The sequence below is a fragment of the Carcharodon carcharias genome, chromosome 10, assembly GCF_017639515.1.
Source record: "Carcharodon carcharias isolate sCarCar2 chromosome 10, sCarCar2.pri, whole genome shotgun sequence".
In the NCBI taxonomy this organism is placed as follows: Eukaryota; Metazoa; Chordata; class Chondrichthyes; order Lamniformes; family Lamnidae; genus Carcharodon; species Carcharodon carcharias.
This window is the reverse complement of record NC_054476.1, coordinates 149,607,723-149,633,083: the sequence shown is the minus strand read 5'-3', so window position 1 is coordinate 149,633,083 and position 25,361 is coordinate 149,607,723. Positions and strand designations below refer to the sequence as shown.

At 53.2% G+C, this 25,361-nt stretch overlaps 1 protein-coding gene across 2 annotated transcripts in view; it reads left to right on the top strand.

Annotated features, from left to right (window-relative positions):
* Nucleotides 1-25,361, top strand: part of dph1 (diphthamide biosynthesis 1) — a 618,203-nt gene that overhangs the window by 572,992 nt on the left and 19,850 nt on the right. For both annotated transcript variants that reach the window (XM_041196491.1, XM_041196492.1), the window contains 2 exons: nt 1,479-1,557; nt 14,946-15,080. In XM_041196491.1, the coding sequence (XP_041052425.1) occupies nt 1,479-1,557; nt 14,946-15,080 (214 nt within the window). The remainder of the gene's footprint in view (nt 1-1,478; nt 1,558-14,945; nt 15,081-25,361) is intronic.

The following is a 25,361-nucleotide window of genomic DNA, read 5'->3' as shown; positions in this document are numbered from 1 at the left end:
TCTTTTTACCAGACATAAAAATATTGAAAACAGGGGCCAAAAGATAGTTTGGCTGGCAGTCAAGCATTGTCCAATTGGGTAATGTGTCTTTTTGCTTTCTAATTGGCGTAGAAAGGCAATGCGTCACAAGGATGGATTTGTTGGCCAACTAATGGCTGGAGCGTAGGCGAAATTCATGTGACGAAACCTCCAGGAATACATTTCATCACAGTTGGCAATCCTAATGAAGCCTGGCCCAAGTGCTTGTGGAACCTCACCTCAGTCAGGAGACAGGAGGGAATTTTCAAAATTAAAACACGAAAAGGGATGGATCACCCCACTAACTGGCTCCCTGTGAGATGGATAGTCCCTGAGCGAGAGCACTGGATTAGGGCCGTAAATAAAACACACATAATCACCTCCCAACAGCTCATTTAAATAGTATCAGTGTCTCTACAACCAGGACACACAATACTGGGGAATCAAGGATCAAACAAGCCCAGGTCCCTGGGGGAAACCCAGAAGGATGTTGTGTGTTTCTTCTATGTCCAGTAACTTTGCAGACAGTCGGTATAAAATATTCAAGAGCTGCCTGCTCTCAAGGTTGTAGCACTAAAAATGATTTACTGCCTGATTACAGTTGGCACCATTAAATTAGCCTCTGAAATATTTGGCGTCTGCAGGGAGCTGGTTGATTCCATGACCATTTTAAGTGCCCAACTTCCTTCTCAGAACCTTCTCCTGGTCCCCCTACCTGGGGAATAAATTGGGGATAGATACAGTCACCGCCAAACCTCGCAGCTAAAGTGAGAGACAAGTTCAGGACAGGGAGTTGAGCAACGGGTGCTGTTTGATGGGGCAGCTTGCTCTGTTTTGGAAGGGGTGGGGACGTAATGCTGAGCTTCAACCTCAACCTAAGAGAGAGAGTCCTATCCCTGCAGGGAGGGAGGATCCTCTATGCCTGTAACCTCCCCCAGCCCTGCAAGCTGAGCGACGCTCCAAGATGTCTGAGCTCCTTCAATCCCGGTCTCTCGTCCATCTTCCATTTGCTTTGTCCCACCGTTGGCCGTGCCTTCAGCGTCCATCTGAAATTCGCTCCCTAAACCTCTCTGCCTCCTGCTCTTCCTTTAAGACTCTCCTTAAAACCTCCCTCCTCTAACAAGATTTTGGTCACCTCGCCTAATGCTTCCTCCTTTGGCTCAGTGTCAAATTTTTGTCTGGCTTATGCTCTTGTGAAGCACCATGGGCATTTTAGTAATCTAAAAGCCTGGTATAGGTGTAAGTTGCCATTAGAGTTGGGGTTTAATTTATCATCTTTTAATCAGTCTTTGTGTTCATAAGCTGGTGATTCATTCTGTTATTAGGATGTTATGGGATGTTTAACTATGCTAAAGGTGCTATATAAATGCAAGTTGTTGTTATTGTTGTCTGTGTGTGATATTACCCACTGCTTTGTGAAGGAGACCTTCGATCAGCATGCTGCTTTGTTCTTTCTCCAGGTGGGTGCAGGTCGCCTGTCCGAGACTTTCCATCGACTGGGGAAAGGCTTTTCCCAAACCCCTGCTCACGCCGTATGAGGTAGGTGGCCGGGTTAACACCCTAGCTGCGGTATCAGGTGCTGGGAAAGTCTGCCCCACCCCCCCGAGCTATGGAGAGGATGGTGGGGTCTGCCAGGATCTCAGCGCCTGACAGGATCAGCATTCTGAGTATCTTGTGGGTGTCATAGATCAGTGAATTGTAATCATACAGCGCAGAGGGAGGCCATTGGGCCCATCGTGCCTGTGCCAACAATCCCAAACGCAATGAGAAAGACCGTACAACCCACCAGCAGCTGCTGCCTGTCTCGCAAGTGATTCATTTCAGATTCAGAGCCTTTGTTTTCCTTATTTTTTAACTTATTGATCCTTGGCTTCTTGCCAGAAGCCCTCCTTTGGTACCCCACCCAAGGGGCCATTCTCCTGGTGTCAACCTTAACAGTGAGTACCAGAAGCTGGTTGACTCAGAGAGGTATCACACACAGGCCCAATCCTGCCCTCGACTGACTTTCATAAACGTCTCCTGGCAGTAGGGGCGATGGGCAGCGATCAGGAGTGGGGAACCAGACTAATTTTCCCCTCCCTAACCTAGAAGATGCTGAAGTCAATAGTAATGGCAGTGACCCCTTTACTGATACACCAGGTAGGATCAGTTACCAGGGATCGATCCCAGCCTGTTGAACCAGCAGAAATGTGCGCCAGATTATTAGAGGAGATCGAGTTCATTTAAAAAATAAAGACTTGCATTTATATAACGCTTTTCATGACCACTGAACATCTCAAAGTGTTTTACAGCCAGTTAACTACTGTCCTTGTAAAGTGTAGTGACTGTTGTAATGTAGGAAACACAGCAGCCAATTTACACACAGCAAGGTCCCACAGACAGCAACGTGATAATGACCAGATAATCTGTTTCTAGTGATGTTGATTAAGGGATAAATATTGATCAAAACACCAGGGAGAACTCCCCTGCTCTTCTTCGAAATAGTGCCCTGGGATCATAAACATCCACCCAAGCAGGTTTAACATCTAATTTGAAAGATGGCGCCTCCAACAGTGCAGCACTCCCTCAGTACTGCACTGGAGTGTCAACCTTGATTTTTGTTCTCAAGCCCTGAAGTGGGACTTGAACCCAGAACCTTGAGACTGAGAGGTGAGAGTGCTACGCACTGAGCCACAGCTGATATTTAAAAGGTGTGCTTGCAACTCATTCTCGCAAACACCAAGGAAAAAAGAAAACATTTTTTTTCTCATCCAGGCAGAAAGTCCATTAAAGAAGGCCTAGGAATTCAGAGCTTAATGCTGTGAAGTATCTGTTAAGTGCCTGTTAAGTATCTCACCGAGATTCAACCCTTGCCATCTCCTGTGATGACGATGTAAGCTCTTCCTATCTCTGAAGGGAGGAGAACCTGCAACCTTCACTGCTGGGAAGCAGTTCAGAATTGCAGACATCACACGGGAACCTGTAATGACCCCTGACCTTCCACCCTCGAGGGCTGCCAACCCTCCAGGACTGCCTGGGACAGGGTTGTCGTCTCCAGGGATCTCCAGGTCCTCTGACAGAAGAAAAAATCATTGCAATTCAAGGCTCCTTCAACAGCACCTTCCAAACCCACAGCCACTACCATCTAGAAGGACAAAGGCAGCCGATAAATGGGAACACCACCACCTGCAAGTTCCCCTCCAAGTCCCCTCACCATCCTGGTTTGGAAATACATCCTTCATTGTCGCTGAGTCAAAATCCTGGAACTCCCTCCCTAACAGCACTGTGGGTGTACCTACACTACATGGACTGCAGCGGTTCAAGAAGGCAGCTCACCACCACCTCAAGGGCAGTTAGGGATGGGCAGTAAATGCTGGCTTATCCAGTGACTCCCACATCCCATGAACGAATTTTTAAAAAACAAATCGCATGTTTCTTCCGTTTTCTTTGATTCATTAATTGAAAAAGTATTGGAGATGAGCTGTAGTGGGGGAATCCGTTCATTCTCCATTCGGAGTGAGAAGGCTGTTTGCTTGTTCTTGCTTTGCACAAGTTGTCAGCTGCGCTTCTGACATTACAACTGGACCATACTTCAAAAAGTAATTGCGTGTAAAGCACTTTGGGACGCCCTGGGGTCATGAAAGGCGCTAAGTAAGTGCAAGTCTTTTTTTGAGACTGGGATAAATGGGGGGAGGTGGTGGGGTTCACCATGTCAAGCAGCCAATGGCGGGAGAGTGGAGATGGGGCAGTTGTGGAGGTCATGTGATTGAATCTTCCTGGAATATATCCAACTAGAATTGCCAACTAATATGCCCTCCCCCACCCACAAACTGCGCAGGGTTTCGAGGCGGATGCAGGGTTTCGAGGCGGATGCTGGGTTTCGAGGTGGCCGCTGGGTTTCGGGGCGGATGCTGGGTTTCGGGGTGGCCGCTGGGTTTCGGGGCGGATGCTGGGTTTCGGGGTGGCCGCTGGGTTTCGAGGCGGATGCTGGGTTTCGAGGCGGATGCTGGGTTTCGGGGCGGATGCTGGGTTTCGGGGCGGATGCTGGGTTTCGGGGCGGATGCTGGGTTTCGAGGTGGCCGCAGGGTTTCGGGGCGGATGCTGGGTTTCGAGGCGGAGGCTGGGTTTCGAGGCGGATGCTGGGTTTCGGGGTGGCCGCTGGGTTTCGAGGTGGCGCTGGGTTTCGAGGTGGCCGCTGGGTTTCGAGGCGGATGCTGGTTGAGGCGGATGCTGGGTTTCGAGGTGGATGCTGGGTTTCGGGGCGGATGCTGGGTTTCGGGGTGGCTGCAGGGTTTCGGGGCGGATGCTGGGTTTCGAGGCGGATCCTGGGTTTCGGGGCAGATGCTGGGTTTCGAGGCGGATGCTGGGTTTCGAGGTGGCCGCTGGGTTTCGGGGCGGATGCTGGGTTTCGAGGCGGATGCTGGGTTTCGAGGTGGCCGCAGGGTTTCGAGGCGGATGCTGGGTTTCGAGGTGGCTGCTGGGTTTCAAGGTGGCCGCTGGGTTTCGAGGCGGATGTTGGGTTTCGAGGTGGCCGCAGGGTTTCGAGGCGGATGCTGGGTTTCAGGGTGGCCGCAGGGTTTCGAGGCGGATGCTGGGTTTCGAGGCGGATGCTGGGTTTCGGGGTGGCCGCTGGGTTTCGAGGCGGATGCTGGGTTTCGGGGCGGATGCTGGGTTTCAGGGCGGATGCTGGGTTTCAAGGTGGCCGCAGGGTTACGGGGCGGATGCTGGGTTTCGAGGCGGATGCTGGGTTTCGAGGCGGCCGCTGGGTTTCGACGTGGCCGCAGGGTTTCGAGGCGGATGCTGGGTTTCGGGGCGGATGCTGGGTTTCGGGGCGGATGTTGGGTTTCGAGGTGGCCGCAGGGTTACGAGGCGGTTGCTGGGTTTCGGGGCGGATGCTGGGTTTCGAGGCGGATGCTGGGTTTCGGGGCGGATGCTGGGTTTCGAGGTGGCCGCTGGGTTTCAGGGCGGATGCTGGGTTTCGAGGTGGCCGCTTGGTTTCGGGGCGGATGCTGGGTTTCGGGGTGGCCTTTGGGTTTCGGGGCGGATGCTGGGTTTCGGGGTGGCCACTGGGTTTCGAGGCGGATGCTGGGTTTCGGGGCGGATTCTGGGTTTCGGGGTGGCTGCACGGTTTCGGGGCGGATGCTGGATTTCAGAGCAGATGCTGGGTTTCGAGGCGGATGCTGGGTTTCGGGGCGGATCCTGGGTTTCGGGGCAGATGCTGGGTTTCGAGGCGGATGCTGGGTTTCGAGGTGGCCGCTGGGTTTCGGGGCGGATTCTGGGTTTCGAGGCGGATGCTGGGTTTCGAGGTGGCCGCAGGGTTTCGAGGCGGATGCTGGGTTTCGAGGTGGCCGCTGGGTTTCAAGGTGGCTGCTGGGTTTCGAGGCGGATGTTGGGTTTCGAGGTGGCCGCAGGGTTTCGAGGCGGATGCGGGGTTTCGGGGTGGCCACAGGGTTTCGAGGCGGATGCTGGGTTTCGAGGCGGATACTGGGTTTCGGGGTGGCCGCTGGGTTTCGAGGCGGATGCTGGGTTTCGAGGCGGATGCTGGGTTTCGGGGTGGCCGCTGGGTTTCGAAGCGGATGCTGGGTTTCGAGACGGATGTTGGGTTTCGGAGTGGCCGCTGGGTTTCGGGGCGGATGCTGGGTTTCGAGGCGGATGCTGGGTTTCGAGGTGGCCGCAGGGTTTCGAGGCGGATGCTGGGTTTCGAGGTGGCCGCAGGGTTTCGGGGCGGATGCTGTGTTTCGGGGTAGCCGCTGGGTTTCGGGGCGGATGCTGGGTTTCGGGGCGGATGCTGGGTTTCGAGGCGGATGCCGGGTTTCGAGGTGGCCGCAGGGTTTCGAGGCGGATGCTGGGTTTCGAGGTGGCCGCTGGGTTTCGGAGTGGCCGCTGGGTTTCGGGGCGGATGCTGGGTTTCGAGGCGGCCGCTGGGTTTCGGGGCGGATGCTGGGTTTCAAGGCAGATGCTGGGTTTCGGGCCGGATGCTGGGTTTCGGGGTGGCCGCTGGGTTTCGAGGTGGCCGCTGGGTTTCGGGGCGGATGCTGGGTTTCGGGGTGGATGCTGGGTTTCGGGGTGGATGCTGGGTTTCGAGGTGGCAGCTGGGTTTCGAAGCGGATGCTGTGTTTCGAGGCGGATGCTGGGTTTCGAGGCGGATGCTGGGTTTCGAGGTGGCCACAGGGTTTCGAGGCGGCCGCAGGGTTTTGAGGTGGCCGCTGGGTTTCGGGGCGGCCGCTGGGTTTCGAGGCGGATGCAGGGTTTCGAGGTGGCCGCTGGGTTTCGGGGTGGATGCTGGGTTTCGAGGCGGATGCTGGGTTTCGGGGTGGCCGCAGGGTTTCGAGGCAGATGCTGGGTTTCGAGGCGGATACTGGGTTTCGAGGTGGCCGCAGGGTTTCGAGGCGGATGCTGGGTTTCGGGGCGGATGCTGGGTTTCGGGCGGATGCTGGGTTTCGGGGCGGATGCTGAGTTTCGGGGCGGAGGCTGGGTTTCGAGGCAGATGCTGGGTTTCGAGGCGGATGCTGGGTTTCGGGGCGGATGCTGGGTTTCGAGGCGGATGCTGGGTTTAGAGGCGGATGCTGGGTTTCGAGGCGGATGCTGGGTTTCGAGGTGACCGCAGGGTTTCGGGGCGGATGCTAGGTTTCGAGGTGGCCGCAGGGTTTCGAGGCGGATGCTGGGTTTCGGGGCGGATGCTGGGTTTCGAGGCGGATGCTGGGTTTCGAGGCGGATGCTGGGTTTCAAGGTGGCCGCTGGGTTTCGGGGCGGATGCTGGGTTTCGAGGTGGCCGCAGGGTTTCGAGGCGGATGCTGGATTTCGGGGCGGATGCTGGGTTTCGGGGCAGATGCTGGGTTTCGAGGCGGATGCTGGGTTTCGAGGTGGCCGCAGGGTTTCGAGGCGGATGCTGGGTTTCGGGGCGGATGCTGGGTTTCGGGGTGGCCGCTGGGTTTCGAGGCGGATGCTGGGATTCGGGGCGGATGCTGGGTTTCGAGGTGGCCGCAGGGTTACGGGGCGGATGCTGGGTTTCGAGGCAGATGCTGGGTTTCGAGGTGGCCGCAGGGTTTCGAGGCGGATGCTAGGTTTCGGGGCGGATGCTGGGTTTCGGGGCGGATGCTGGGTTTCGGGGCGGATGCTGGGTTTCGAGGTGGCCGCAGGGTTTCGAGGCAGATGCTGGGTTTCGGGGCGGATGCTGGGTTTCGGGGTGGCCGCAGGGTTTCGGGGCGGATGCTGGGTTTCGGGGTGGCCGCTGGGCTTCGAGGCGGATGCTGGGATTCAGGGCGGATGCTGGGTTACGAGGTGGCCGCAGGGTGACGGGGCGGATGTTGGGTTTCGAGGCGGATGCTGGGTTTTGAGGTGGCCGCAGGGTTTCGAGGCGGATGCTGGGTTTCGGGGCGGATGCTGGGTTTCGGGGCGGATGCTGGGTTTCGGGGCAGATGCTGGGTTTCGAGGCGGATGCTGGGTTTCGAGGTGGCCGCAGGGTTTTGAGGCGGATGCTGGGTTTCGAGGTGACCGCAGGGTTTCGGGGCGGATGCTGGGTTTCGAGGTGGCCGCAGGGTCTCGAGGCGGATGCTGGGTTTCGAGGTGGCCGCAGGGTTTCGAGGCGGATGCTGGGTTTCGGGGCGGTTGCTGGGTTTCGAGGTGGCTGCAGGTTTCGAGGCGGATGCTGGGTTTCGAGGCGGATGCTGGGTTTCGAGGCGGATGCTGGTTTCGGGGCGGATGCTGGGATTCGGGGCGGATGCTGGGTTTCGAGGTGGCCGCAGGGTTTCGAGGCGGATGCTGGGTTTCCGGGCGGATGCTGGGTTTCGGTGTGGATGCTGGGTTTCGAGGCGGATGCTGGGTTTCGAGGTGGCCGCAGGGTTTCGAGGTGGATGCTGAGTTTCGGGGCTAATGCTGGGTTTCGGGGTGGCCGCAGGGTTTCGGGGCGGATGCTGGGTTTCGGGGCGGATGCTGGGTTTCGGGGTGGCTGCTGGGTCTCGAGGCGGATGCTGGGATTCGGGGCGGATGCTGGGTTTCGAGGTGGCCGCAGGGTTACGGGACGGATGCTGGGTTTCGAGGCGGATGCTGGGTTTCGAGGCGGCCGCTGGGTTTCGACGTGGTCGCAGGGTTTCGAGGCGGATGCTGGGTTTCGGGGCGGATGCTGGGTTTCAGGGCGGATGCTGGGTTTTGAGGTGGCCGCAGGGTTACGGGGCGGATGCTGGGTTTCGAGGCGGATGCTGGGTTTCGAGGCAGCCGCTGGGTTTCGACGTGGCCGCAGGGTTTCGAGGCGGATGCTGGGTTTCGGGGCGGATGCTGGGTTTCGAGGCGGATGCTGGGTTTCGAGGTGGCCGCAGGGTTTCGAGGTGGATGCTGGGTTTCGGGGCGGATGCTGGGTTTCGAGGCGGATGCTGGGTTTCGGGGCGGATGCTGGGTTTTGAGGTGGCCGCTGGGTTTCATGGCGGATGCTGGGTTTCGAGGTGGCCGCTGGGTTTCGGGGCGGATGCTGGGTTTCGGGGGCGCTGGGTTTCGGGGCGGATGCTGCCTTTCGGGGTGGCCGCTGGGTTTCGAGACAGATGCTGGGTTTCGGGGCGGATGCTGGGTTTCGGGGCGGATGCTGGTTCTCGGGGCGGATGCTGGGTTTCGAGGTGGCCGCTGGGTTTCGGGGCGGATGCTGGGTTTCGAGGCGGATGCTGGGTTTCGGGGCGGAGGCTGGGTTTCGAGGCGGATGCTGGGTTTCGAGGTGGCTGCTGGGTTTCGAGGTGGCCGCTGGGTTTCGAGGCGGATGCTGGTTTTCGATGCGGATGCTGGGTTTCAAGGTGGATGCTGGGTTTCGGGGCGGATGCTGGGTTTCGGGGTGGCTGCAGGGTTTCGGGGCGGATGCTGGGTTTCGAGGTGGCCGCTGGGTTTCGGGGCGGCCGCTGGGTTTCGGGGTGGATGCTGGGTTTCGAGGCGGATGCTGGGTTTCGAGGTGGCCGCAGGGTTTCGAGGCGGATGCTGGGTTTCGAGGTGGCCGCTGCGTTTCAAGGTGGCCGCTGGGTTTCGAGGCAGATGTTGGGTTTCGAGGTGGCCGCAGGGTTTCGAGGCGGATGCTGGGTTTCTGGGTGGCTGCAGGGTTTCGAGGCGGATGCTGGGTTTCGAGGCGGATGCTGGGTTTCGGGGTGGCCGCTGGGTTTCGAGGCGGATGCTGGGTTTCGGGGCGGATGCTGGGTTTCAGGGCGGATGCTGGGTTTCGAGGTGACCGCAGGGTTTCGGGGCCGATGCTGGGTTTCGGGGCGGATGCTGGGTTTCGAGGTGGCCGCAGGGTTTCGAGGCGGATGCTGGGTTTCGGGGCGGATGCTGGGTTTCGGGGCGGATGCTGGGTTTCGGGGTGCCCGCAGCGTTTCGGGGCGGATGCTTGTTTTTGGGGTGGCCGCTGGGTTTCGAGGCGGATGCTGGGATTCGGGGCGGATGCTGGGTTTCGAGGTGGCCGCAGGGTTACGGGGCAGATGCTGGGTTTCGAGGCGGATGCTGGGTTTTGAGGTGGCCGCAGGGTTTCGAGGCGGATGCTGGGTTTCGGGGCGGATGCTGGGTTTCGGGGCGGATGCTGGGTTTCGGGGCGGATGCTGGGTTTCGGGGTGGCCACAGGGTTTCGGGGCGGGTGCTGGGTTTCGGGGTGGCCGCTGGGTTTCGAGGCGGATGCTGGGATTCGGGGCGGATGCTGGGTTTCGAGGTGGCCGCAGGGTTTCGGGGCGGATGCTGGGTTTCGGGGCGTATGCTGGGTTTCGAGGCGGATGCTGGGTTTCGGGGCGGATGCTGGGTTTCGGGGCGTATGCTGGGTTTCGAGGCGGATGCTGGGTTTCGAGGCGGATGCTGGGTTTCGGGTCGGATGCTGGGTTTCGAGGTGGCCGCTGGGTTTCGAGGCGGATGCTGGGTTTCGAGGTGGCCGCAGGGTTTCGAGGCGGATGCTGGGTTTCGGGGCGGATGCTGGGTTTCGGGGCGGATGCTGGGTTTCGAGGCAGATGCTAGGTTTCGGGGTGGCCGCAGGGTTTCGAGGCGGATGCTGGGTTTCGGGGCGGATGCTGGGTTTCGGGGTGGCCGCAGGGTTTCGGGGCGGATGCTGGGTTTCGGGGCGGATGCTGGGTTTCGGGGCGGATGCTGGGTTTCGGGGCGGATGCTGGGTTTCGGGGTGGCCGCTGGGTTTCGAGGCGGATGCTGGGATTCGGGGCGGATGCTGGGTTTCGAGGTGGCCGCAGGGTTACGGGGCAGATGCTGGCTTTCGAGGCAGATGCTGGGTTTCGAGGCGGCCGCTGGGTTTCGTCGTGGCCGCAGGGTTTCGAGGCGGATGCTGGGTTTCGGGGCGGATGCTGGGTTTCGGGGCGGATGCTGGGTTTCAAGGTGGCCGCAGGGTTTCGAGGCGAATGCTGGGTTTCGAGGCAGATGCTGGGTTTCGGGGCGGATGCTGGGTTTCGAGGTGGCCGCTGGGTTTCAGGGCGGATGCTGGGTTTCGAGGTGGCTGCAGGGTTTCGAGGCGGATGCTGGGTTTCGGGGTGGCTGCAGGGTTTCGAGGCAGATGCTGGGTTTCGAGGCGGATGCTGGGTTTCAGGGTGGCCGCTGGGTTTCGAGGCGGATGCTGGGTTTCGGGGCGGATGCTGGGTTTCGGGGCGGATGCTGGGTTTCGAGGTGACCGCAGGGTTTCGGGGCCGATGCTGGGTTTCGAGGTGGCCGCAGGGTTTCGAGGCAGATGCTGGGTTTCGAGGTGGCCGCAGGGTTTCGAGGCGGATGCTGGGTTTCGGGGCGGATGCTGGGTTTCGAGGTGGCCGCTGGGTTACGGGGCGGATGCTGGGTTTCGAGGTGGCCGCAGGGTTTCGAGGCGGATGCTGGGTTTCGGGGCGGATTCTGGGTTTCGGGGCGGATGCTGGGTTTCGGGGTGCCCGCAGCGTTTCGGGGCGGATGCTTGGTTTCGGGGTGGCCGCTGGGTTTCGAGGCGGATGCTGGGATTCGGGGCGGATGCTGGGTTTCGAGGTGGCCGCAGGGTTACGGGGCAGATGCTGGGTTTCGAGGCGGATGCTGGGTTTCGAGGTGGCCGCAGGGTTTCGAGGCGAATGCTGGGTTTCGAGGCAGATGCTGGGTTTCGGGGCGGATGCTGGGTTTCGAGGTGGCCGCTGGGTTTCAGGGCGGATGCTGGGTTTCGAGGTGGCTGCAGGGTTTCGAGGCGGATGCTGGGTTTCGGGGTGGCTGCAGGGTTTCGAGGCAGATGCTGGGTTTCGAGGCGGATGCTGGGTTTCGGGGTGGCCGCTGGGTTTCGAGGCGGATGCTGGGTTTCGGGACGGATGCTGGGTTTCGGGGCGGATGCTGGGTTTCGAGGTGACCGCAGGGTTTCGGGGCCGATGCTGTGTTTCGAGGTGGCCGCAGGGTTTCGAGGCAGATGCTGGGTTTCGAGGTGGCCGCAGGGTTTCGAGGCGGATGCTGGGTTTCGGGGCGGATGCTGGGTTTCGAGGTGGCCGCTGGGTTACGGGGCGGATGCTGGGTTTCGGGGTGCCCGCAGCGTTTCGGGGCGGATGCTTGGTTTCGGGGTGGCCGCTGGGTTTCGAGGCGGATGCTGGGATTCGGGGCGGATGCTGGGTTTCGAGGTGGCCGCAGGGTTACGGGGCAGATGCTGGGTTTCGAGGCGGATGCTGGGTTTCGAGGTGGCCGCAGGGTTTCGGGGCGGATGCTGGGTTTCGGGGCGTATGCTGGGTTTCGAGGCGGATGCTGGGTTTCGAGGCGGATGCTGGGTTTCGGGGCGGATGCTGGGTTTCGGGGCGGATGCTGGGTTTCGAGGCGGATGCTGGGTTTCGAGGTGGCCGCAGGGTTTCGAGGCGGATGCTGGGTTTCGGGGCGGATGCTTGGTTTCGAGGCGGATGCAGGGTTTCGGGGCGGATGCTGGATTTCGGGGTGGCCGCTGGGTTTCGGGGCGGATGCTGGGTTTCGGGGTGGCTGCTGGGTTTCGAGGCGGATGCTGTGTTTCGAGGTGGCCGCTGGGTTTCGGGGTGGCCGCTGGGTTTCGAGGTGGATGCTGGGTTTCGGGGTGGCCACTGGGTTTCGAGGCGGATGCTGGGTTTCGAGGCGGATGCTGGGTTTCGGGGCGGATGCTGTGTTTCGGGGCGGATGCTGGGTTTCGAGGTGGCCGCAGGGTTTCGGGGCGGATGCTGGGTTTCGGGGTGGCCGCTGGGTTTCGGAGCGGATGCTGGGTTTCGAGGCGGATGCTGGGTTTCGGGGCGGATGCTGGGTTTCGGTGCGGATGCTGGGTTTCGGGGTGGCCGCTGGGTTTCGAGGCGGATGCTGGGTTTCGGGGCGGATGCTGTGTTTCGAGGTGGCCGCAGGGTTTCGGGGTGTCCGCAGGGTTTCGAGGCGGATGCTGGGTTTCGGGGTGGCCGCTGGGTTTCGAGGCGGATGCTGGGTTTCGAGGCGGATGCTGGGTTTCGGGGCGGATGCTGGGTTTCGAGGTGGCCGCAGGGTTTCCGGGCGGATGCTGGGTTTCGGGGCGGATGCTGGGTTTCGGGGCGGATGCTGGGTTTCGGGGCGGATGCAGGTTTTCTGGGCGGATGCTGGGTTTCGAGGCGGATGCTGGGTTTTGAGGCGGCCGCTGGGTTTCGAGGCGGATGCTGGGTTTCGGGGCGGATGCTGGGTTTCGAGGCGGATGCTTGGTTTCGCGGGGGATGCTGGGTTTCGGAGTGGCCGCCGGGTTTCGGGCTGGCCGCTGACTATGTTTCCACTCTGTTTCTCATTTGATAAAAGCAGCTCTATTTTTTATTTTTTCACGGGATGTGGGCAGCGCTGAGCATTTGTTGCCCATCCTTAATTGCCCTTGAACTGAGTGGCTTGCTAGGTGATTTCAGAGGGCAGTTAAGAGTCAACCACATTACTGTGGGTCTGGAGTCACATGTAGGCCGGACTGGGTAAGAGTGGCAGATTTCCTTTCCTAAAGGACATTAGTGAACCAGATGAGGTTTTACCATGGTCACCATCACTGAGACGAGCTTTATGTTCCAGATTATTAATTGAATTTCAATTCCTGCAGTTGCCAGGTCCCCAGAGCATTAACCTGGGCCTCTGGATTGCTAGTCCAATGACATTGCCAGTGCGCCACTGTCTCCCCCCAATATCAGTCAGATAGGGCCATCTATGAGAGAGAGATAGCAGCCAGGAGTCCAGGTTCATCTTGCACTAGAGACGGCCGGTCATAGTGAGAGCTCGGTGCCACCTGTGATGCCAATCTGAGTTACAGTTGCCAACTCTCTTGGACATATTCCTGGAGGTGGTATCACATGGACCTCCTGCTGTCAGTGCCCTGCCTCGAAACTCCTGCCGTTGGTCGCCCATCCTCACGATGCCCTGCCTTCCTTCTCCAATTGGAAAACAAATATTCTTCAATACCCAATTGGATGATTCTTGATTGGCAATGTACAAACCTTTCCTTTCCCCCATCACCGCCACCACCCCCCCACCCCACCCCGACCCCATACTTGATAGTTCCAAACTAAAGAGGTTGAAGTTTTTTTTTAAACATGGGCTTTGAACTGACACTTTGGTTTTTCTCCTGGGTTGCTCTGGAGGTTAATCTTTTAATTCCTGGAGACTCCAGGGCAACCCTGGGAAAGTTGGCAACTCCAATCTGACTGGATTGGCCACCCCTCCTCCTCCTCTCTTTCCCTCCCCCCCCCCCACACACACACACACACACACACACACACACACACACACACACACATTCCCCATGATGCAGTCTGTGGTCTCCAGTGCTGTCGAGCTAACTGACTAACAGCACTGGCATGTGAGAACAGCGCCACAGCAGATTCAACAGGGATCCTAAGAGAAGGAAGAAAATATTTTATTTTTAAAATTCACTCAGAAACGAACAAATATAAAAAGATCGTGCGCAACGCATCCTCAGAACATCAATCAGAAAACAGAACATCGATTGCTAAATAATACAGGGGAAATAACACAATTGTAATTTGCAGCAAACAATTGATAATTAAGCTTTAACTGCACACAGAGAGGAAATGAAATAAAAAGATTAATTATATCAATTATTCAGGATAAGGCTATCTATGAGAGAAAGAAAGCAGCCAGGAGTCCAGGTCCATTCATTATAACCACTGCCTGCACCACTGAAGAATAAAGGTCACACAGGGAGACCTGATTCACTCAGATAAGCAGAATAAATCCTCTGCAGTGACACCCAACTTTCACTGTCTTGCATGACTCACAATCCCCAGCACAAAGAGGCAGCCATTCTTCAACTGGTAATTGAGACAAGAATGCAGCAGGCCCCAAAAATAGACAAACAGCCCCTTCCCCCCACCCCCAACCCACCCCTCCCCCACCAGGACGGTTCAGCCGTCCACTTGGTAAAACCAGCTCAGGAGAGTGACAATCTGCACCACGATGGTGCGGCCGAAAGCTTCCAATTTCTGCCTGGGAAGCCCTCACCACTCCTCGCCATCAAATAGAGAACAGCAGCAATTGAGGCCCGTGAACATCAAGTTCCCCTCCAAGCCACACGCCATTAAGACTTGGAACTACATCGCCGTTCCTTCACTGTCGCTGGATCAAAATCCTGGAACTGCCTCCCTAAACAACACTGTGGGTGTACCTACACGAGGTGGACTGCAGCAGTTCAAGAAGGCGGCTCACCACCACCTTCTCAAGGGCAATTAGGGATGAGCAATACATGCCCTCGACGCTCATATCCCATGAAAGGTTAAGAGAAAGGTAGCTGTTGATAGTCTGGGAGGAGGTAGCCATTAATAGAAGGCCTGGCAAAGGGTAATCTGACCAGCCAACCCCTCACCTGGGGACAATAGGGGGTAAAATGATCAAACATCCAAGGGAAAGAGAGTGAGTGTTAGGCCCATACAGCTAGCTAAGCTAGTTAAGTGAGCATTAAGCTAGTACTTTTGTTTCTGTACAAGATTTATGACCAAGCGTATCAACATGTTCTGGTCTCCTTTCCCTGTATTTAGGCAGCTGTAGCCGTCAAGGAGATCGAGTGGCAGCATCAATATCCAATGGACTTTTATGCCAACCAGTCACTCGGTCCGTGGACCGTCAACCATGTGACCCACCAACCCCTAAGGAGGACGAGGAAGGCTGTAGAGGTGAGTCGAGAATCGAAGTGAGTCATATTTTCTCTGCTGATGCTGATGGTGGTCCATGTGGGTTTGACTGCCAAGGATCACTTGGCATGAGAGCAAGTATAGATGGCATGTGTGCAACAATCTGTCATCCACCCTAGATTAGTGGCATGGTAGTGAGCATGGCAGACACTTACCTTGCGTTGCCTGTTTTATGGGTTAATGCCCTTGGATTGAGAGAAACAACATTTCCTCCCAAACTGCCTGAAACGGAGCACTAGGGAATCAAAAGTAAACAATATGCTAACCAAATCTGGGTTTGTCCCTGATGCTTAAGCAGAAAGGAGCCTTGGTTCATGTCCAGATGTAGATGGGGGTTCCCTGTGATACTGTGTTCACCCTTCCCGCTCTAATTGAGCCTTGGGTCTCCTCCGCCTGTATAACTGTAACCATGGATCAGCCTGCAGGGGTTACTGAGTAGGAAAGGATTTGCAGTGCGTTTCTGAAAACCATAAAAAATTGATGCCAGCAACTGGGAAAGAGTTCAAGATGATAAGGGAAATGGAATTTGGGAGTCGTCATATTTTAAGAAGTCAATATTAATCTGTCAGATGATCCAGATTCACTGTACCAACCTTACTTACTCTCTCCTGTTGCATTGTTTGTTCTTGATGCCAATCACCACCTGGTGCCAGGAACCCTGGTGCCTTTGAAACATTTGAAAAGGAAATGGAAAGGCTCCTGATTCTCGGATGAGGGGAGGGAGGGAGAGCGTGGAGCGAGAAAAGGCCATTCAGCCTCTTGGCTCCATTCCATCTGCAGACCATGTACGTTTAACCCTATCACAGACTGTACCCTGCCTGCATAAACATCTTCTGTATAACCAGCTGCCCAAATATCCGAACTTTTGCTGACGATGTCCCAGAGGCAGCAAGGATGCGATTTGAGTGTCCATATCATTTAGCACAACAGATCACTGCCCAATAATCGGACAGCAACACCCGGAATCCCAGAGAACTATCTGAATGACGCACTTTCCTAGCCTTTGGGCCAAGGAGTTTGTCTGAGGAACCAAGCGATTCCACCCCTGGAAATCTGAAACCCAAACAGCAAATGCTGGGAATACTCAGCAGGCCTGGGGCAGCCTCTGTGAAGTGAGAAACAGGGTTAGTATTTCAGATCCGTAAGGGGTCGCAGCCCTGAAACGTTAACTCTATTTTGTTTTCCCTTTTAACCAATTTTTATTCCTCTCGAGTGGCCTTCATGATTCTGAGGCTCTTCTCCTCACCAAGACAGAATTCCTGGCTCTTTGTTCTTTGGGCCCTGTCTTACTTCCTTGCTTGAAACTACAGGGGACGTCTATAGCTCATTAAGAGTGGTTGTTATTTTTTTCCTTTGACTGGGTGGAGGCAGCTGATGTGCCAGCTCACTGTGAGTGAGAGTGGCACCAAGCACCTTGGGCATCTGTCAATCCTCGGCACTGAAAATTCAGCTCAGCTCCGCGGGTATCCCTTCGTTACAAAAGAACCACAACAATATCTTGCATTTACACAGCACCTTTAACATTGTGAAAGGGCCCATTGAGCATCACAGGAGCATTTATCATACAAAATTTAACACCGAGCTACACCAGGGACATTGGGACTGGTGAAGATTTTAAGGAGTATCTTGAAGGAGAAGATGGGGAGAGATCCAAGGGCGGGGGGCATGCCAGTGCTTAGGGCCTAGGCAGCTGAAGGCACGGCCTCAAATGGTGGAGCGATGAGACCTGGGGGATGATGTGCAAAAGGGCACCGAGGGTTGTCGGACTAGAGGAGGCTATAGGGACAGTGAGGGGCGAGGTCATGGAAGGATTCCAGAATCATCTTTGAATCCTCTCCCCCTACGCGTCGCTATCCCTTTGCTGGAAATGGCGCAGGCAAAATGGGAGTGGTGTTTGGGAAGAAAACTGCGAATTAGTAAACAGAAAGGACAATGTGCGGTGACATTTACCACTGATCGGGCTATTTAATCATCGTTATGTGAAATTGTGCATTGAAACACATACACTGAGCTCAGATAATAGGTCTGCAATCAGAAGGACTTCCATAAATAAGCAATTATCATCCATTAGATTCAGGTACAGGCACAAAGTACATCAGACTTTTGCTTGGTATCCATTACACTGTTGCTGTGTCCTTTAGCTACTGTACTGTAACATTATTCATTGTCACAGAAAGCCCTTCGGAATTAAATGAACAAAACAAAGATCATTTTCAAATATTTTATTTGGTTTCAGTAGGAAGCTTAAACTGATGAACCGACACAGATGCATTCTGATTATATTTCTGGTGCTTGGTAACCGTTCATTAATGACCTGGTGAGATTGGGGCTTTGGGCGCATTTTCAGATAGAATCAGGAAAAGGGAGGATTTGAAGGATGTTTGTATTCATGTCGGACTTTTTTGCAGATTCACAGAATTGTTATGTCGCAGAAGGAGGCCATTCGGCCCATCATGTCTGCACCGGCTCTCTGAATGAGCAATTCTCCTAGTGCCATTCCCCCACCTTCTCCCTGTTACCCTGAACATTCTTCCTTTTCAAATCAGAGACTAATTCCCTTTTGAATGCCTCAGTTGAACTGCCTCCAGCACACTCTCAAGCAGAGCATTCCAGACCCCAACCACTCGTCGTGTAAAAAAGTTTTTTCTCGTATCGCTTTTGCTTCTTTTGCAAATTACTTTAAATCTGTGCCCCCTCATTCTCGATCCTTACACGAGTGGGAACAGTTTCTCCCCATCTACCCTGTCCAGACCTCTCATAATCTTGAAATTTTTAACATTTCCCCATGTTTCCCCATTCAGCACCTTGTGCCTGTTCCACCATACTGTTAGACCATGACTGATCAGAACCTCAATTCCATATCCCCTTACCCTACAAAAACCTATTGATTCTGATCTTGTAAAATTTAAGTTCACTCCCAGCATCCACAGCCTTTTGAAGGAAGTGTTCCAGATTTCCACTACCCTTTGTGTGAGAAAGTGCTTCCTCATTTTACGCTTTAATAGCCTAGCTCTAATTTTAAGGTTAAAATCTTAAACTAACCTCATTGATACCAATCAAGCTGCCCCTTCTCTCCTTGGTGCCTCTTGAGGTTCAGCACCTCACAAAAGGAAAGCCTTGCATTTGTGTAGCACCTTTCATGGCCTCAGGACATCCAAAGCACTTCACAGCCTCTGAAGTACTTTGTTAATGTAGGAAAGAGACGTCCTGCTGTACCCCATCCAAAGGTCAGTTGTCATGTGTAGGCTGGACAGTCGCTCAATGGTTCAGCTAGGGGGCTACTGGGTTTGGAGTCAGAACCCCAGCCAAACCTGATCCTAACCTCACTCAACATATGCCCTCGTGCTTTACCTTCTCCAGCAAGGCTCACTGATCAAGCTCGGGGACCCAGGCCAATCATCAAACCTCACCCGCTGTCCCGGCAGAGACCAATCAATGTAACCCGGATCACCAATTGGGCAGGGAGATGTATCAGCCTGTGCAGCTCAGTACCAAGTCACAGTGAGGAATCAAACAGCTTTCTCCTTTGTCACTGCAGTGCTTAGGGCCTAACACTCCAGGGCAGCCATAACGCCAGCTATGTGCCAATAACTGTGCCCAAGCACAAAACTGAGAAGAGTGCCTCCAACAGAATGACATTTTCCACCTCCCCTAAACCAGCCATTAACAAAGTCACGCCGACGATTGCGAAATTAAGAGGCTGTTTTTCTGCTGTGAGCTCCAGCCTGCTGGGCTCCCCTTATCTAATGTCGCGACAGCAGCCAGCAGAAAGAAGGCTGAGCTGAACTGTGGATTGTTACGTTAGGCACATCACAATTCCCCTCAGACTCCCCACCCGTAGATAATCAAAAGCAGTCCAGGAGACCACATGGGCCATGGGCCATCTGTACCTGTACAGTCCAGTTTCTGTCCCAGCTAGAACTCCATCTTCAAGGCATAGAGAGGATCAATGGCCACTGCACCAGTGGGCGATATATTCTAGAAGCCACCTTTCTCCTGGGAAGAAAGAACCCTCCCAACACCTGGTCTATTCCTACTCTTTAAATGTAATTTTAGTCCCTTTCTGAAAACGTTTCGCAAGATACGGGAGAGGATTTTCCATTTTGGGTTGGGACCCTGATGTTTGCATCAAATGCAGGTTCTGATCCCACACCCGATCAATAGCAGCAACCCGACATCAATTCTCCCCAGATTGGCCAGTTAGTGACCAGAGAGCATGCTCGCCATCCAATTGCAGATGGATAGGCAAAAGGAGGCAGCCAGCTCTGAAGGAGCTGCCGTTGCAGGTAAGGGAGAGAGAGGGTGCATCCATCGTGAGGCATCTACTCTGCACTTTTAAAACGTTTGAAGTAAAAAATGGCCACAGCTGCCAGGCTACCATTGTGACCAGGTAGGCAGGGAGACCCTCTAAGTCATCCAGGAGCACTGCCCTGCACCCCCACCACTAAATTGCTCAGCCAAGAGGCCATGCTCCTGAAACTACAGGCAGCTCACAGGCCGATGAAAATTTCCACTTGGCCTCTGATCTATCACCTTAAATTAGCCTTTTAATTACTTTAATAAGCTACCTACCGCTTGTGGGAGGGTGGCTATTTTGCCCCAATCTGACCTCCAGGAAAATGGCCAGGGGGAGGCAGGATGGCACCGGCAAACTGGCCGACATCGCCGAAATTACACATCTACTGGCCAAATTTCCCACCTTCCAAAATCCTGCCCATGGAATCTGAAAGCATTCACCCAATACTGGCAACAGCTTTCCTCAATCAGCAGCTGCCCTTGACTCAGTTCCACGCACACAAACTATTCAATCATCAGGCACTCCACAGCCCAGTCCACAACAGTCCAACACTTGCAGTTCCACAAGCTTCAGTTAATCAGGATCACAATCCCTTGCTGATTCCATCACTCCTAGCAGTGCCCAGTGGTACAGACTGCCTCTCAGAGCCCAACCCCCACTCCGTTAACTCCAGCGGGCTCTGCATTTCCAGACTTCACTCACACATTCTGTCCACGTCATCACAACTGAAAGAGCACAACTCTGACTGGGATAGCTGTGTCATCAGTCCATCTGGTGGGGTGGGGGGGTGGGGTGGGGGGAGGGGGCTAGGTGCCTGTGATGCAGACTCAGGCCCAGACACACAGTTTTCCCTCAGTCTGTCAGCGTTTGAGCATTGATGGGCTATTTCCATTATGTAACTAGTTCAATAAGCCATGAAAAGTATCATCCAAACTGTCCTGGTGATACATATATGGATTATTTGAAAGAAAGGACTTGCATTTAGATAGTGTCTTTCACAACGTGAGGTGAGGTGAGAGTGACTGCCCTTGACATCAAGGCAGCATTTGACCATGTGTGGCATCAAGGAGCCCTAGCAAAACTGGAGTCAATGGGAATCGGGGAAAACTCTCCGCTGGTTGGAGTCACACCTAGCACAAAGGAAGGTGATTGTGGTTGTTGGAGGTCGGGTCATCTCAGCTCCAGGACATCACTGCAGGAGTTCCTCAGGGTAGTGTCCTGGGCCTAACCATCTTTAGCTGCTTCATCAATGACCTTCCTTCCGCCATAGGGTCAGAAGTGGGGATATTCACTGATGATTGCATAATATTCAGCACCATTTGCGACTCCTCAGATACTGAAGCAGTCCATGTCCAAATGCAGCAAGAACTGGACAATATCCAGGCTTGGGCTGACAAGAGGCAAGTAACATCCGCACTACACAAGTGTCAGGCAATGACCAACTCCAACGAGACAGAGTCTAACCATCACCTCTTGACATTCAATGGCATTACCTTCACTGAATTTCCCATTATCAACACCTTTGGGCTTACCATTGACCAGAAACTGAACTGGACTAACCATATAAATACTGTGGCTGCAACAGCAGGTCAGAGGCTGGGAATCGTGCAACAAGTAACTCACCTCCACACTCTCCAAAGCCTGTTCACCATTTACAAGGCACAAGTCAGGAGTGTGATGGAATACTCCCCGCATGTCTGGATGAGTGCAGCTCCATCAATACAGGACAAAGCAGCCCGCTTGATTGGCACCCCATCCACAAACATTTAATCCCTCCACCACCGACGCACAGTAGCAGCAGTGTGTACCATCTACAAGATGCATTGCAGGAATTCAGCAAGGCTCCTTCAACAGCACCTTCTGAACCCATGACCACTACCATCTAGAAGGACAAGGGCAGCAGATAGATGGGAACACCACCACCTGGATGTTCTCCTCCAAGTCACTCACCAATGACTTGGAAATATATCACCGTTCCTTCACTGTCACTCGGTCAAAATCCTGGAACTCCCTTCCTAACGGCAATTAGGGATGGGCATTAAATGCTGGCCTAGCCAGCGAAGCCTACAACCCATGAATAAATAAAGAAAATCAAGCTCAGGATGTCCTAAAATGCTTCACAGCCAATGAAGTACTTTTTGAAATGTTCTCACCGTTATAATGTAGGAAAGATTGCAGCCAATTTGCACCCAGCAAGCTCCCACAAACAGCAATGAGATAATGATCAGATATTCTTATTCAGTGATGTTGGTAAAGGGGTAAATATTGTCCAGGACACCACAGGGTATCTGGTCTTCCTCAATTAGCCCTGCGAGAACGTCTGAAAAACAGCACCTCCGATGATGCCGCACCTCCTCAGCACTCCACCACCGTGTTGGCCTAGATCATGTGCTCAAGTCTCTGGAGTTAGACCTGAACCCACAATCTTGGCAAAGGGGCCAGAGGCAACATGAGGAAGAACTTTCTAACACAATGAGTGGTTAGGATTTGGAATGTATTGCCAGACAGGGTGTTGGATACAGACTCAATAGTCACCCTCAAAAGGGAATTGGAGAAATAGTTGAAGTAGAAAGAATTGCAGGGGATATAGGGAAAGAGCGGGGAGTGGGACTAACTGGATTGTTCTTCAAAAGAGCCTATGCAAACCCAATCCCACCCCGAATCCTAAGGTCTCCTATAAGCATCTAAATAATAAAGGGATGGTTAAAAAAAAGAGTAGGGCCAACTAGGGATAAAAAAGGGACTTGCACGTGGAGGGAGGCAGGACAAACAGCGGAGGCATTAAATGAGTACTCTGTATCTGTCTTTACAAAGGGAGAAGATGCTACCCAGGCTGAGGTGAGAGAGGAGGTAACTGGTATGCTAGAAGAATTTACAATTGAGAAGGAGCAGGTGTTAGAAAGACTATCTTTACTTAAAATAGATAAGGTACCAGGACATGAGGAGATGCATCCAAGGTTACTGAGGGAAGTGAGAGTGGAAATTGCAGATGCACTAGTGATAATCTTCTAGTCTTCTTTAGACACCCAGGGTGGTGCTAGAGGACTGGAGAATTGCCAGAGGACTGGAGAAAAGTGGCAGATGCAGTTCAATGCAGAGAAGTGTGAGGTGATTCATTTTGGCAGGAAGAATATGGAGAGTGTAAATTAAAGGGAGAAACTCTAAAGGAGGTGCAGGAACAGAGGGACCTCAGTGTATACGTACATATGTCATTGAAGACGGTAGGGCATGTTGAGAGAGCAGTTAATAAAGCATATAGTATCTTAGGCTTAATTAATAGGGGCATTGATTACAAGAGTAAGGAGGTCATGTTGAATATGTATAAGACATTAATTAGGCCTCATCTGGAGTACTGCATCCAGTTCTGGGCGCCATACTTGAGGAAGGATGTGAAGGCATTGGAAAGGATACAGAGGAGATTCATAAGAATCTCCAGGGATGAAGGGCTGTAGCTATGAGGATAGACTGGAGAGGTTTTCCTTAGAGAAAAGAAGGCTGAGAGGAGACTTGATAGAGGTATTCAAGATCCTGAGGGGCAAGGACAGGATAAATAGTGAGAAACTGTTCCCACTCAAAGGACAATCAAGAACTAGAGGCCATAGATTCAAAATAATCGGTAAAAGCAGTAAGAGTGATGTGAAGAAAAATGTTTTCACCCAGAGGGTGGTTGGAGTCTGGAACAAAGTTCCTGAAAGGGTGGTTGAGGCAGGTTCAGTTGAGGTATTGAAAAGGGAATTGGATTGCTACCTGAAAATAAACAATGTGCAGGGTTACAGGGATAAGGCAGGGGAGTGGGACTAGGTAGAATGGTCTCTCAGAGAGCCTGTGCAGACTTGATGGGCTGAATGGCTTCCTGCACTTTATAGATTCTCTGATTCTGTGACAGGCTCAATGGCCTCCTTCTGCACTGTATTGTTCTTGGATTCTATGAACCATCTCACTTAGAGACTACAGTGCTAGCCACTGAGCCAATCTAGCCACTGAGCTACTGATTTCTGTCAGTAGAAATAGTTTCTCCTTTCTTACTCTATCAAAACTCAATGTAACTTTGAATATCTCTATCAAATAAACTCCCCTGAACTATTTCTGCCCTGAAGAGAAGAATCACAGCATTTTTAAGTCTCTCCACATAACTGAAGTCCTTCATCGCTGGTACCAGACAAGGGTCTTTGTCTCCATGGTATACTGTCTCTCTCAGGTTTGTTCCTGCAAGGGTGATCTTCTCGCCATGCGCCATGTCTGGTATAACACGGTGCCGATGTTGCGATGTAACAAGAAAGTTCCTTCCCTGTAGCAACCTGTTGTTTTCAGCTCCACTCTAACCTGTTGCTTTATTTAAACTGCAGTCAGTGGTTAGTGCGAAGTGTAACACAAACACCAGGAGGGAATTACCTTTAATTTAAAACTCAGGAACAGGCCATTCAGCCCAACTGGTCCATGCTGGTGTTTATGCTCCACAGGAGCTTCCTCCCACTCTACTTCATCTCTCACTATCAGCAATTCCTTCTATTCCCTTTCCCCTCATGCTTATCCAGTTTCCCCTTAAATGTATCAAGCTATTCAGATCAACCATGTGGTAGCGAGTTCCACATTCTCACCATTCTCTTGGTAATGAGTTTCTCCTGAATTTGTTATTGATTTATTGGTGATTATCTGCGTGTAATTGAATTTAACATGGTGATATTCAATTGGCTAATTGGCCGAGTGGCAGGAAAGAGAGTGGTGGTTAATGGATGTTTTTCAAGCTGGAGGAAGGTTTAAGGTGGAGTTCCCCAGGGGTCGGTATTGGGACCCTTGCTTTTCCTGATTTGTATTAATGACTTAGACCTTGATGTACAGGGTACAATTTTAAAAATTGTAGATGATGTGAAACTTGGAAGCATTGTGAATTGTGAGGAGGCTAGTGTAGAATTTCAAAAGGACATAGACAATTTGGTGGAATGAGTGGATGGGTGGCAGATGAGGTTCAATGTGGAAAAATGTGAAGTGATTAATTTTGGTAGGAAGAACATGGAGAGACAATATAAAATAAAGGGTACCACTCTAAAGGGGGTGCAGGAGCAGAAGCAGAGGGACCTGGGTGTATATGTGTATATGTCATCGAGGGAGGCAGGACAGATTGAGAGAGCAGTTAATGAAGCATACAGTATCCTAGGCTTTATTAATGAGAGCATAGAGTACAAGAGCAAAGAGGTTAAGTTGAACTGAAATAAAAAACTGGTTTGGCCTCAGTTGGAGTATTGCGTCCAGTTGAAGGCATTGGAGAGGATGCAGAAAAGATTCACTGAAATGGTTCCAGGGATGAGGAACTTCAGTTATGAAGATAGATTGGAGAAGTTGGGATTATTTGCCTTGAAGACTGAGGGAAGATTTGATAGAGGTATTCAAAATCATGAGAGGTCTGGATAGAGTAGATAGGGAGAAACTGTCTTCACTCATGAAGCGATCGAGCACAAGAGGGCACAGATTTAAATTAATTAGTAAAAGAAGCAAGAGTGATATGAGGAAAAACTTTTTCACACGGTGAGTAATTAGGGCCTGAAATGCACTGCCTGAGAGTGTGGTGGAGGCAGGTTCAAATCAAGGATTCAAAATGGAATTAGACTGTGATCTGAACAGGGTTACGGGGAGAATGACACTAGGTGAATTGCTCATTTGGAGAGCCGGTGCAGACACAATGGGCCAAATGGTCTCCTTGGGCACTGTAACAATTCTGTGATTCTATTCTATTGATTGTTCTTGTATTCAGCACAACCCAACAAGGTGTGAGCTAACATGTAAACGCCGGTGTGTTGGCCTGAAATAAAGGGGGTCACTTTAGGCTGTAACTGGCAAATTTTAAATTGACGTTAATGCAGATGGACAATAGTGACCACATTTTGGCCAATGTAAGCAACTGATTGGTTTAAACGTGGACCTTTTAAGTGTTAGGGGAATGGTGTTGTATAATGAATGTTAATTTGCTG